General features: G+C 43.4%; 1 protein-coding gene across 2 annotated transcripts in view; it reads right to left on the bottom strand.

Annotated features, from left to right (window-relative positions):
- Positions 1-13428, bottom strand: part of LOC122641958 (alpha-N-acetylglucosaminidase-like) — a 107515-nt gene that overhangs the window by 73805 nt on the left and 20282 nt on the right. For both annotated transcript variants that reach the window (XM_043835313.1, XM_043835312.1), the window contains exon 7: positions 11254-11335. In XM_043835313.1, coding sequence (XP_043691248.1) covers positions 11254-11335 — 82 coding nt within the window. The remainder of the gene's footprint in view (positions 1-11253; positions 11336-13428) is intronic.

Here is a 13428-nt window from a genome sequence, read left to right as displayed (position 1 = left end):
GATGAGCTCCTAGCTTTCCGTCGCATGCTACAGGCCTCTTCCGCTGCCTCCACTACGGCATCTACACCTGCTACCCCTCCTGGTTCTAATTTTGCCTCGGTACTCCAGAGAGTCCGTGTGCATCGGCTGTATCCAGTCCTTGGATTATAGATTCCGGTGCCACGACCACATGACCGGCTCCTCCCATGTATTTCATCTTTATTCTCCATCTTCCGCAAAGACAAGTGTTCGAGTAGCTAATGGTTCCCTTTCTCCTATTAATGGGAAGGGTTCCATACGCTGCTCCCCTACCCTTTCATTAAAATCTGTTTTGCATGTTCCGTCCTTTTCTACCAACCTTCTCTCTATTAGTAGTCTCACTAGAGATCTGAACTGCAAACTGACTTTTTTCCCTTCTCATTGTGTCATACAGGATCTGGAGACGGGGCGTACGATTGGGGGTGGTAAGATGCGGGGTGGTCTCTACTTACTTGACCGGGTCAGCCTTCTACTTTGCATTCGGCTTCCTCTACGACTCATCATTTACAGATCCACCTCGTCCCCGACCTTCATCTCTGCCTGCCGACTTGGTCATCCATCCCTTAGTACTTTGTCTCTTTTGTTTCCGAGCTTGATTAAGCATTGTAATAGGAATGAGTTTTTATGTGAGGCTTGTGTTTTGGCCAAACAGACTCGTTCCAATTATTCTTCATTAAATAAAAGAAGTGAGTTTCCTTTTGCTTTGGTTCATTCTGATGTGTGGGGCCCTGCCCGTTGTACTTCCCTTTCTGGTCATCGATGGTTTGTCTCGTTTATTGATTGTTATACTCGTGCCACTTGGGTGTACATGATGAGCCATAAAAGTGAGGTCTTCCGCTGTTTTCAGTTATTTCATCGTATGGTTCAGACCCAATTCAATGCCACCTTGCGCATTTTACGCAGTGATAATGGCAGAGAGTACATGGAGGGTCAGTTCCAACTTTATTTGGCTGCACATGGTATTGTCCATCAGACCAGCTGTGTTGACACACCTGCCCAGAATGGGGTTGCTGAAAGGAAAAATAGACATCTCCTTGAGGTCGCCCAGGCCATTATGTTTGCACGGCAGGTTCCTTCTCACTACTGGGGTGATGCCATTCTTACCGCTGCTTATCTCATCAACCGTGTGCCTACCCGTGTCCTTGATGGTCGTTCCCCCGTTGATCTCCTCCAGGGTTCCTCCTCCTTTGTGGTTCCCCCCAAAGTTTTTGGTTGTGTTGGCTATGTCCGCAATCATCATCCTCATGGGAAATTTAATCCACGGAGCATTCGGTGTATTTTTCTGGGCTATTCTGCGACCCAGAAAGGATACAAGTGTTTCCATCCACCTTCTCGTCGTACTTTTGTTTCCATGGATATTGTCTTCCATGAGTCCTTGTCATATTATTCCCAGACACCTCTTCAGGGGGAGCAGGATCAGGGTTTTGAAGATGTGTCTGCTATTCTTCCGGATTCTATTCAGGGGGAGCCCTCTGTAACTTCAGCTCCTATAGTGGCTCCTATTCAGGGGGAGCGTAGACCAGTCAGTTAAATCCCTGTTGATAAGGTATATACCCGGGAGAGCATAGGACAAGTTGAGACTACCACCACCACCATACCACCTCCACAATCGTCTGCACTTGATCCAGATCCAGACCCTACTACATCATCTGGTAAGGATCCTTCCCTTGACTTACCTATCGCTGTTCGTAAAGGCGTTAGGTCATGCACCCAACACCCCATCTCCAATGTTGTTTCCTATGATGCTTTATCTCCTTCCTATCGTGCATTTGTTTCTTCTCTTTCCTCTGTTTCTATTCCTCAGAAATGGCAGGAGGCGATTGCAGATCCAAAGTGGCAAGCAGCCATGATGGAAGAAATGACGGCCTTACTTAAAAATGAGACATGGGAGCTAGTTGTTCTTCCTTCGGGTAAGAAACCAATCGGGTGCAAATGGGTATTTGTTGTCAAGCAGAAGCCAGATGGAACAGTGGATAGATATAAAGCCAGGCTTGTGGCCAGAGGCTTCACTCAGACTTATGGGATCGACTACCAGGAGACATTTGCCCCTATTACAAAGCTGAACACTGTCCGGGTCTTACTGTCTTGTGCTGTCAACTTTGGCTGGGACCTACAACAGTTGGATGTAAAAAATGCATTTCTTCATAGGGAGTTGGAAGAGGAGGTTTATATGGATGTTCCTCCAGGTTTTTCCTCTGACAAGACCCATGGGAAAGTTTGTAGGCTCAAAAGGGTACTTTATGGGTTGAAGCAATCTCCACGGGCATGGTTTGGTAGGTTTCATTAAGCCATGGTCTCCTGTGGATACAAACAAAGTCATGCTGAACATACTCTGTTCATCAAGCGAAAGGGAGAAAAGGTCACTCTTCTCATAGTTTATGTTGATGACATAGTTGTGACTTGTAATGATACAGATGAAGTTTCTCACCTGAAGGCTTTCTTGGGACGGGAATTTGACATAAAAGATCTAGGACAGCTAAGATATTTTCTTGGGATTGAAGTTGCCCGTTCTCCAAAAGGCATCTTTCTCTCCCAGGAGAAAGTATGTTCTAGATTTACTATCGAGATGGTTTGCTTGGTTGTCATCCTTGTGACACTACCTCGGAAGCTACTACCCGCCTGCAAGAGAAGGATGGTGAACCTGTTGATAAGGGCGATATCAACGATTGGTGGCGAAGCTAATTTATCTCTCCCACACCAGGCGGATATTGCCATTCTTTGTGAGTCTTGTGAGCCGATTCATGCGTGATCCTTATTCCACTCCACTGGCTGCTTGTTCTTCGTATTCTCCATTACTTGAAGTCGGCTCCGGAAAGGGGATCCTTTTGTCTCCTCGTGACCATCTTCGCATTGAGGCTTACACGAGATCTTGATGGGGTGGTAACCCGATAGAAATCTACCTCCGGCTATTGTACTTTTGTTGGAGGAAATCTAGTCACATGGCGGAGTAAAAAGCAAAATGTTGTGGCAAGATCTAGTCTTGAAGCTGAATTCCGTGCTATGGCAAGGCATATGTGAGTTACTGTGGCTTGAGTTTACTCCTTGATATTCGTGGTTCTATTCATCTTCCAATGATGTTGTCTTGCTGACAACAAAGCAGCAATTAGCATTGCCCACAATCCAGTCGCGCATGACCGTACCAAACATGTGGAGATTGAGCTGCAACTTCATCGAGGAGAAGTTAGAGAGTGGGCAGATTTGTATTCCTTTTGTGAAGTCGGAGATCAACTCGGCTGATGTCTTCACCAAAGGGTTGAGTGGGAAGTTGTTTTATCCTAGTCTAGTCAAGTTGGGCATATGTGATATCTATGCCCCAACTTGAGGGGGAGTGTTGAGATGTGTTACCCGATATTATAAGGGTATTTTGGGTTTTTTATTTATGCTTTATTTATGTACTTTTGAACAAGGGTAGGATTGTAATTTGGGCTGTGACACTATTCACGTGAACAGTATCATGAATAGTGCCATGAACAGTGTTTCCCTTTGTAATCTCTTTTATTATTATTATTATAAATAGAGAGTTTGACTGATCTCATTGATCATTCAAGCCATTCACGAAATTCCTGTTTTGTTAACAAATATCAACAACACCATCTACTTCTTTGTACTTTCCAATATCAAATAGGAATGGGGAAGTGGAGGTAGGTAAGGGAGATAGAAAGGGAATGACATCAGCATTCTGTTTACTGCTAGTACTCTCCCCCTGTACAGAATGTTGGGGGGAAGAAAAATAAGGGATGGACTCAAAGAAGGTGACATCTTTGGAGAGAAATCGCCTGCGGGAAGGAGGATGGTAGCACTTATACCCTTTGGTGGAATCAGAGTAACCCAAGAAGATGCACTTGAGAGCTTTGGGATCAAGCTTGGTACGGGCTGATTTGTTGACATAAACATAACAAACACAACCAAAGACTCGTGGAGTTAAGGAGAAAACTGAGGATTGAGGAGAAAGGAGCGCCAGGGGGGTCTGGGAGCCAAGGAGTGGAGTGGGCATCCGATTAATAAGAAAGGCAGCAGTAAGGAATGCATCAGGCCAGAAGGTCTTAGGCACATGCATACCAAAGAGAAGACCCCTGGTGACTTCCAACAAATGGCGTTTTTGCGCTCAGCCACCCCATTTTGCTGCGGGGTGTCAACACAAGCCAATTGATGGATGATACCATTATCGGTAAAGAACTGTTGGAGCCCCCCATACATGTACTCACCCCCTTATCAGACCTAACAAGTTGGATTCGAGTACCAAACTGAGTACAGATAAGTTGATAAAAATCCTTAAAAGCATCACACACATCACTCTTCTGCTTCAACAAAACAGTTCAAGTACACCAAGAATAGTCATCCACAAATGAACCAAAGTAACGAAATCCAGACAAAGAAGTAGTAGGGGAAGGCCCCCAAACATCAGTATGAATAAGAGCAAAAGGTGCAGTAGATCTATTACCACGATACGGGTAAGAAGTACGACAATGTTTAGCAAAAATATAAGATTCACACTGAAAAACATAAGATGAAGGGAAAGAAGTAAACAAGTGGGGTAACCGTCTCCTCATAACAACAAAAGAGGGATGACCCAAACGGTGATGCCAAAGCATAACAGACTCCAAAGTACTACGGTCGCTCCGACCACAAACATAGGCTGCAGCTGTAGATTGAGCAGGTAATCGTGGCTCAAGAAGGTAGAGCCCTCCTTTCTCAGTCCAACTGCCAATAACCCTCTGTCTCCAAATCCTGAAATACACAATAGGAAGAAAAGAAAGTGATACAACAATGTAAGGATTTGGTGAGATGACTCACAGATAATAGGTTAATAGCAAAATCAGGAACATGAATGACAGACTCTAGGGAAATAGAAGGAGTAACTCGCACATTAGCCTTACCAGAGACAGAAGAAAGGGAACCATCAGCAACCCTTACCTTGTCCCGGCCAGAGCAAATGGAGTAGGAATCAAAGTACTGTGACATACCAGTCATGTGATCAGAGGCTCCAGAGTCAATGATCCAGGTAGGTATAGTAGAAGGAGCAAATGAGACCTGCAGAGCTGAGGCAGAAGTAGAAGAGCCTCCAGAGATAGAGGCAGTAGCGGACCCTCCAAGGTGAGACATCAGCCGATGGAAGGCTACAATATCATCCTGTGAGAGGGAATCAGGAGCCGGCTGGGGTCTAGGTGGGTCAGCCTCAGATGTCACAGTGTGAGCCCAAGCTCCCCCTCGCTTACCTCCACGGGCACTAGATGAACCACCACGTATACCAGGGGGTTGTCCATGTAGATCCCAGCACCTGTCCTTAGTGCGTCCAAGCTTGCCACAATGATCACATTTTCTTTGATCGCTCACGCTGATCTCCACGAGGTGGCCCTTGGCCTTTCCCCCAACTTTTCCAGTCCCTGTGGGAACTAGAAACTAGAGCAGATCTCTCAGTGGAGGGTGCAACATCCATAGTGGTCCTCCTAGTTTCCTCACTTTGCAAGCAGTTGCATACTTCATCCAAAGATGGAAAGGGAGATCTGCCTAAGATTTGCAGGTGAAGAGGCTCATACTCCGGGTTAAGGCCACCCAACAAAATAAGGATCCTTTCCTTTTCTTGGCTCCTGTAGACCTTTGCCTGATCATCAGAATTGGACAACTGAAGGTTGTTATAATGATCATACTCCTCCCACAAGCTAATAACAGAGTTGTAGTACTCTGAGATACTCCTATCACCCTGCTTCATATGCATGATCTTTTGGAGGATTTGATACACCTTTGTTGCATCTCCAACTCTGTCAAAAACTTTGGAGACACTGTCCTAGATATCTTTCGCAGTCTCCTTACTCATAAACCTCCTACATATCTCAGGTTTCATGGAGAATATGAGCCAAGTCATAACAGTAGAGTTCTCAGTCTCCCACTTTAGATAATTTATATCAGTTGTAGCAGGAGCTGTGATAGACCCAATAATGTATCCCAACTTTCCCCTACTGCGGAGGGACAACTTCATAGACCGGGACCAATCCAAGTAGTTGGTGTTATCCAACTTCACAACAGAAATATGGGTGTTGGGATTATCAAAGGAAGACATGGTTGGGAACCCACTATTCAAGCTGCCAGTTACAGTAGGCCCACTGACTTCAGAATCTTGTCCAGACATAGTAGACATAATAGGCAAACACTTCAACAACTAACACAGTGTTTTTGCTCAAGTGGGGAGTATACTCAACCCAAACAAAGTAGGTAAACCAATACACAAATAGTGCAAAACCAACCAAACCACTAGGCAGAGACCAAGCCTAGAAAACAGCAGGTATATAGAGAGCAAAAAACAAGCATAACTGAGGCCAAAGCCTTCTAACAGTCAAGAAATTTCAGTTCATAACATCCAACAAGTGTACCATGATGTACACATTCCATTCTCAGCAACAAACAAGCACCCGATGCAGCAAGCTTCAAAAAATCAGGCAAACACGAAGCAGAAATAGAGCTGCTAATACCTGTGCAGCAGCAAAAAGGCAGCAGCCTTCCAATCTTCCACCTTCAAGAACAAGCTCTTAGGGCTTCAAAACAACACTCCCATACGACTTGAATGAGTCAGGCTTCAAGGCAAACCAATCTGCCAAAGGCAAAATATAACCTGAAATAGCCCATTGTTGGCGGAAAAACAGAGGTTTCTGCCTTCACAACAGTTGGGAGCTAAATACCCTTCCTCTCAACAACCAAGAGGTTAGGAGTCTGCTACAGCTTCCCTAGGCGATTCAAAAGCACCAGGTCTCACTCCAAGGGATGGAAGGAAGAAGGAAAACCAAGAGAAAAGTTTCAGAGGCTGGCGGTAACTAGGCAGACATCTTCCAAGACTTCAAAACACTTCTGCAGCTCTTAAAAACTCCCTCCATATGGACTTGGTTTGAAGAATACTACTCCCAAGACTGTGGGAAGTATAGTATTTTCACATATACAGCCTCTAATGGAACCCCCTTTACATTTATAGGGTTCCAAAGAGAGGAGAAGACAACCACTGAGCTAAGCCAACTCTCAAACCAGAGATGCTGGCTCTGATACCAAGTTAAAGTTTCAATGGATCGATTCTAATGGAAGTTTAAGGAGTTATCAGCAAGGAGGAAGAAGAAGGGAAGAAGAGAAGAAGAGCAGAGAAGAAGAGTTAGGAGAGAATCGATTGTGTGTGTTGAGATTCTCCACACACAACTTACTTCATTAATAAACTCTTACAAATTACATAGGCCTCCCTAGGGAGGTAAAAGGAAATAAAACAAGAACAAGAAAAAATACAACTTAGTCATGTCTTCTAACAGGACAATGACAGAACTACCCTTATATAAGATACTCTAACAACTCTAACAGCTTGGATTGGTAGAATCTGCTTGGGGGGGTGTAGATGAGTATGGTATGTTTGAGATAGTCTTTTTCTTTCGCCAAGAATAGGTGATGAGATCCGTTTATTTAGTAGCAGCATCAATCTCATCCCTGCTTGCTCCCCTTACAGACGAACAGTATCAATGACGAACAGTATCAATGACAAAAGGAGATGAAGGATTCTCTTCTTCCAGAGTCTCTCCTTGAATAGAAGATTGGAAATAAGGTTCATTCTCATGAAAAGTCACACCATAGTAATAAACATCTTGCAAGAAGGGGGATGATTGTAAAACCCACCTCTAAATTGAGTCTAATTGAACTTGTGTGATTTCAGGTTCTGGTTCAGTAACCGTGTATGCCACAATGTTGTGGGCTTTATTGGTTGAGGATTTGAACCAATCCCCTAGTTCACCAATGGTGGATCCTGAAGAATCAGCTGATGCAACTATCTTGGGACCTAAGGAACCAGACGGGACCTCGCGTATAAGTTTTGCATGCGATAAATGTTGGGTGGAGCATATGCAAAACTTGCCAACCTCTTAGGCCGGATCATAGATAAGAACCCGTTAGTAATACTATATAAAACTAATGTCTTAATTATGTGATATTAGCTGAAACGTAAAGTGTTTTCCCCCGTGGGACCCACATACCCAGTTTGGGTTGAGCTGCCGCATACCATCACAGCCGGGCTCTCATTTGTGTCGCGGAATATCATTCCCAGGACTTCACTATAAGTCTTTCATGGGTTAAATACCTTTTAAATAGTTACGAGAATCTAATTCACCAAACTAATTCTTATATGGCCCAAACCAAACGGACCTTAGTATGGCTACTTATATAAGGACTTAGCCTTAGAATTCATTTCAACTCAAACAAATTCTGGTTTTACTCTGGAGAAGTGGAAGAGAAAAGAATGAAGACTCGGAGAACTAGGTTGTTGGAGAGAGAAGTTCTGGAGAACAGTTGATTGGTTGGGTTGTTGCTGCCTCCTCCAATTGAATCTCATTCAGGTAGGCTGCAAATCGACCTAATGCCTCTCTTCCTTTGAATTTCTGTTAAGTTCATAACTCAAGCAACCCAAAACCTAGAAATTGGGAAATTTGATGTTAAAGACCCTAAACCCTACATGCAATTGGGTTGATTCAACCCAATTGGGGTACTGTTCCTCTTCCCTAAACCAATTCATGATTTGGGGTCTATGCATGGTAAGATCCATGAAAATAAACCCCAAATCCGTAAACTGTAACAGCTACCGGATGGTGGCACTGCCATTCAGCTGGTCAATCGGTCCCTGGTCTGACTTGACCATCCGGTCCCCCTCTGCTGACTCTGTTTGTACCCTAAATGGTTTGGACTCTACCTTGGGTTTATTTCATAACCTAATTTATGTTATGTGATATTAAATTAAGGTGTAATCTTCTTTTTGGTGAGGCCTATTTGTGACTTGGATCATCTACTAACTTGTACAACCCTTCGACTCAAGGTGAGTAGGAATTAACTTTAATTTGAGAATGTTTTTTATTTGTTTTCCTATATTATTCTTGCAGCATCTATACATTCACCATATCAGAGTTATGTTTATGTAATTATAGCTTATCTTTTATGCATTAGATGTATGCATGATGTTAGGTTGCATTCCAAATGCATATGCATAATATTATGTATGATATGTTGAGATTATATGTTGTTATGAGATAGAAAGATGATGATGAAACTGTTTTGGATAAACTATACACTGTGGAACTACATGACATACATGTTAGAAGGTGCATATGGCTAGGATATCATAAACCTCATGTTACGACCCTTGCCAACAGGGGTGAGGTGTTGGATAACCCGTGGAAGTCCGATGTGTGATTCCGGAATTGGATGTACAGTAGGGTTAACTTTGAGGGTTTGCTAGGGACCGATGGATGATTCCGGTACTAGCAGGTCTCCACCATAGCACAGTGGTTTTCTTAGGGTCCGATGTATGATTCCGGAACTGAGAATATCATACCTGTTACAGTACATTTAACCTCACGAGAATTAGATCTGTTGTTAGTTACATGATTAGACTAGAGACATGCATTATGGACTATATGCATTTGTTTGCATATTTCCCCTCATTAGGCTCAGTGGAGCTCATTCCTGCAAGTATTCCCCTTTTTCATATGGCTTGGTTGGTTGTGAGGAACCAGAGTTGGGAGTTGTTGCTGCTTTAAACTTCAACACCGATAGTAACTATGCGGTGCAGGAGCTCGAAGTACATAATGCTTCATGCGTGTGCGACCAGTACGCGTTTCTGTGATGTGGCCTGATGGATTAGGCTGTCTTTCTTTTTGTGTTAATATACTGCTTTTGTTATAGATAGATGTGGAATAGTCTTGGTATACTTTTATACTTGTGTTTACTTTTGGGAAGGTGTACAGTGTAATTACAAGTTCTTCTATCAATATATAATGTTTATCACTTAGTAATTCTTCTTATTACTGTTATTATTATTATTTATCCTCTTCCGTTGCATTTGATTACTGTATTGTGATGAACTGTGAATTGGGAGTACTGTACTTGCGATCCTGGTGGTTGTTGGATGTCTATTGGCATCCGGTCATACCATGCCCTTACTAACCGGGCTAGGGTGTGACAATGATAACACTTATAACCTTTCTGAAAAGCAAAATAGCCAAAAAACGATACATTTGAAAGCTTGTGGGTCATGTTTCGACCGAGAGAGGGATCAGTTGTGAGCAAAATAGACACATCCAAATATACGAGGAAGATGAGAAGCAATAGTGGGATCGGGAAGTTGTCTAACTGGAGTCTTGAAATCAAGCGTAGCAGAAGGAACTCAATTGATAAGAAAGGTAGCAGTTAGCACAGCATTACCCTTATAGTACTTAGGAACCTGAGTGGTAAACATCAGAGAGACAGAGACCGAGTGATCTCCAAAAGATGGCAGTTCTTTCATTTTGGGATACCATTTTGCTAAGGTGTGCGAACACAGGTCTTTTGGTCCCTCCTCCTTAAAGAGCACGCATCTTATCATTTTCGTCAAAAAACCTGAAGATGAAGAATCCATTATCCAACAGGTAAGTATCTACATTCCCATGTAGTCTCCATTGCTTGGAGAGAGAGAGTTTGACGATGTGAAAAGGAGGTCGACTGCCAGAAAAATGGCCAACTAAGGAATTTAGCCATAGACTAGCTTTGTTATCCAATAAACCAAACGGACAGTGGACAATCTTGGAGCTCCCGATGATGGATGGAGTAAGAAAGTGGAGAGGGAGACCCTCTCTAGAAGGCACGGGAGCCTGGCTAAAGAGGGCGCTCCAGGCTATGTCACCCTGGGAAGAGGAGGGGATGGCAGGGGGCACAGGGGAGGGAGGGGAGAACCTGGGTGGTGGTGGTACCACACCAGGGAGGCCTGCCATGGCGGCTGGAGCACATGGATGGGGGAGGGCACTCACAGATGGGGAAATTGGTTCATGTTACAACTGTAATGTGTCGAGGATAATGGGCACAGTTGTTTTTGTTATAACTGTAATGATCAAGAAATTGCAACTGACTCACTTACACTTAACCAAAACTCTTCGACATATAAGAAACTTATAAACAATTAGACTTTCTAGTTTCCATCCCTAAACTAACAAAAAAGGGCTGGCTCGGTTGACTAAACTCAAGCTCATTATCACTTGTGCCATTTGGCCCATTTCAAACTAGCAAGCACAAAGTATCTAGAAATGTTGTGGTAGCAACTATCATGTATCCCTGTTAATACCATTTTCTAATAAACAATTTTGGTTAGAATTTCTAAAGAAAACCGTAAGTCTATTGTCACAACTTTTAACAAAAAGTCCAAAAGTGTCCTTAAGATATGGCACCGATCCTAAGTAGAAGAAAGTAAATTACCAGTTCCCAAGTCTAGTTATATTTGCAGCAGGGAATATCTTTTTCACCGCAGCTGGTACATTACCAGAGAATGATGGAAGCACTGGAAAAATTAGAAAATTTTCAAGGCATTAGAATTTTTGACAGTAACACACAAAATAATAAAATAATAATAATAATAACAATCAAGCAAGAGCAGACCATTTCCCTGATCAGAGAAAAATATATGATATATGTCTAACTCGTAGAGGAAACAAGACACACATCTCATAGCAAAAAATAAGAGAATAAAGACTGAATGCCTTACCCCATCGAGGCTTGGTTCCATTTTTGAAAAATCTAATGATCCCCATACAATCAAGTATATAAAGAATCATTCCCATACAGAAACTATACAAATGAAATGGTAAACAAGGGAAAAAAATAACAAGGAAATAATTTTGTACAGGAAAAGAACTTTAATTAAGTATGTCACTTCCTCTGACTTTCCCACAAGCTGTGTGGGCCACTTATCATAGTTGTCAAGGCATCGCCTAGGCGTCTAGGCGCCTTGGCAGCCTAGGAACCTTGTTGGTCTCACCTTGAGTCCAGGCCCCCTCCAATGCCTTGGGTCGCCCAAATGCCGTGACAACTATGCCACTTATCATACTCAGATTCGACCAAGAGAGAAGTCGTGAAACAGGTAGACTGTCGCCAAATATGTCTGCAAGTTTATCAGAGCTCAAAATTAACTGTAAAATGTGTCCAATGTCATACAATCACCAAGAAAATGATAATCCACCAATATGTGTTTGGTTGGAGTATGGAATATGGAGTTTTTTTTTTTTAAACCCGAACATTACCTGGGACCTGGGCCAGCCCCTGAAATATTATTAATATCCAAAAAATGAATAAAGAATACAAGGGGGGGGACGTACCATCTTACCCCAACCCAATGGTGCAAACACTCTGACCTCAAATCTGTACCCAAACTATACAATCAAAAGGAAAAACAAGTAAAAATAAAACCTATTTCCTCAGAACTGGCAAGTCAGCCCTGTCTTCCCGAAGAATACGCTGCAAGTCCCCCGGTGGCTGGCTGCCAGCATGGTAAACGAAAGAGGAACCAGAATCACAGGCAAGGTTCGCCATCCAAACAGCCGCCCTGTTACTCTCCCTATAAGCAAAGGACACCAGAGCTCGAGTAGAACATATTAAGGCCATGACTTCCTGGAACCAGTACCATCCCCTCCACAAGTTACACCTCTTGAGATTAACCATTCTAACTGTGGAAGCCGAGTCCGAATTAACCACAACATCAGCAAGTCCCAACTCATGCCACAACTTCAAACCATCTCTCAAAGCTCTCGACTCTGCCAATGAGTTTGTGCAATCAAAATAGAACTTGAGAAGGCTGCCAAAACAGCACCCTTCTTGTCCTTGATAATCCCACCTCCCTCACCAGTACTCGAATTGCCTCTACAAGCACCATCTACATTAAGCTTCACCGAGACGAAAGGCGGACACCAGTAAATTGGGAGAGGGCATTTCAGCCGGGTAGGAAAAGCCGTTAAACCAAACAACTGCAAAATTAAGCCATCTCTAGGGGAAGATGAGCACTAATTTTTTTTTTTTTTTTTTTTTTGGGGGGTGGGGGTGGGGGTGGGGTACGGAAGCCCTCTCACCTAGAGCTTAACACTTTCAACAGTAGCTCTTACTGCCCGCATACTTTCCCCATGTCTTCTATTATTCCTCTCCTTCCAGAGCTCCCAAACAATCAGGAAAGGCAAGAGCACTGTAATATAGGCACTTAGGTTGCTACCACCCGCCAACCCATGCCAAAAGAAGATACGACTTCTGATGTCCTATGATGGCAGCAAATCAATATCATAGACACGAGAGAAGAACCTCCAAACCATCGCCGTCGTGCCCCCAGAAAGCAGGCAATGACCAGTGGTCTCCCACCTTGGACTCCCACAACAATTGCTCTTCGAAGCCAGGGGGATGCCAACAGACATTAAAGACTCATCTGTTGGAATTTTCCCATTAAGGAGCTGCCAAGTAAAAAAACCAACCTTCGTGGGCAGAGAAGGTTCCAGATCCATCTCGCGAAGAGAACCTCCGGCGACCTGCACCACACCTCATTCCAGACTGATTTAGCTGTGAAGCACCCATCACTAGTGATAGTCCACACCATAACATCATCCTTATCTGACA

This window comes from Telopea speciosissima, chromosome 10, assembly GCF_018873765.1.
Source record: "Telopea speciosissima isolate NSW1024214 ecotype Mountain lineage chromosome 10, Tspe_v1, whole genome shotgun sequence".
Classification (NCBI taxonomy): domain Eukaryota; kingdom Viridiplantae; phylum Streptophyta; class Magnoliopsida; order Proteales; family Proteaceae; genus Telopea; species Telopea speciosissima.
Note: the sequence above shows the minus strand (reverse complement) of the source record. Positions and strands in the feature narration are given on the sequence as shown.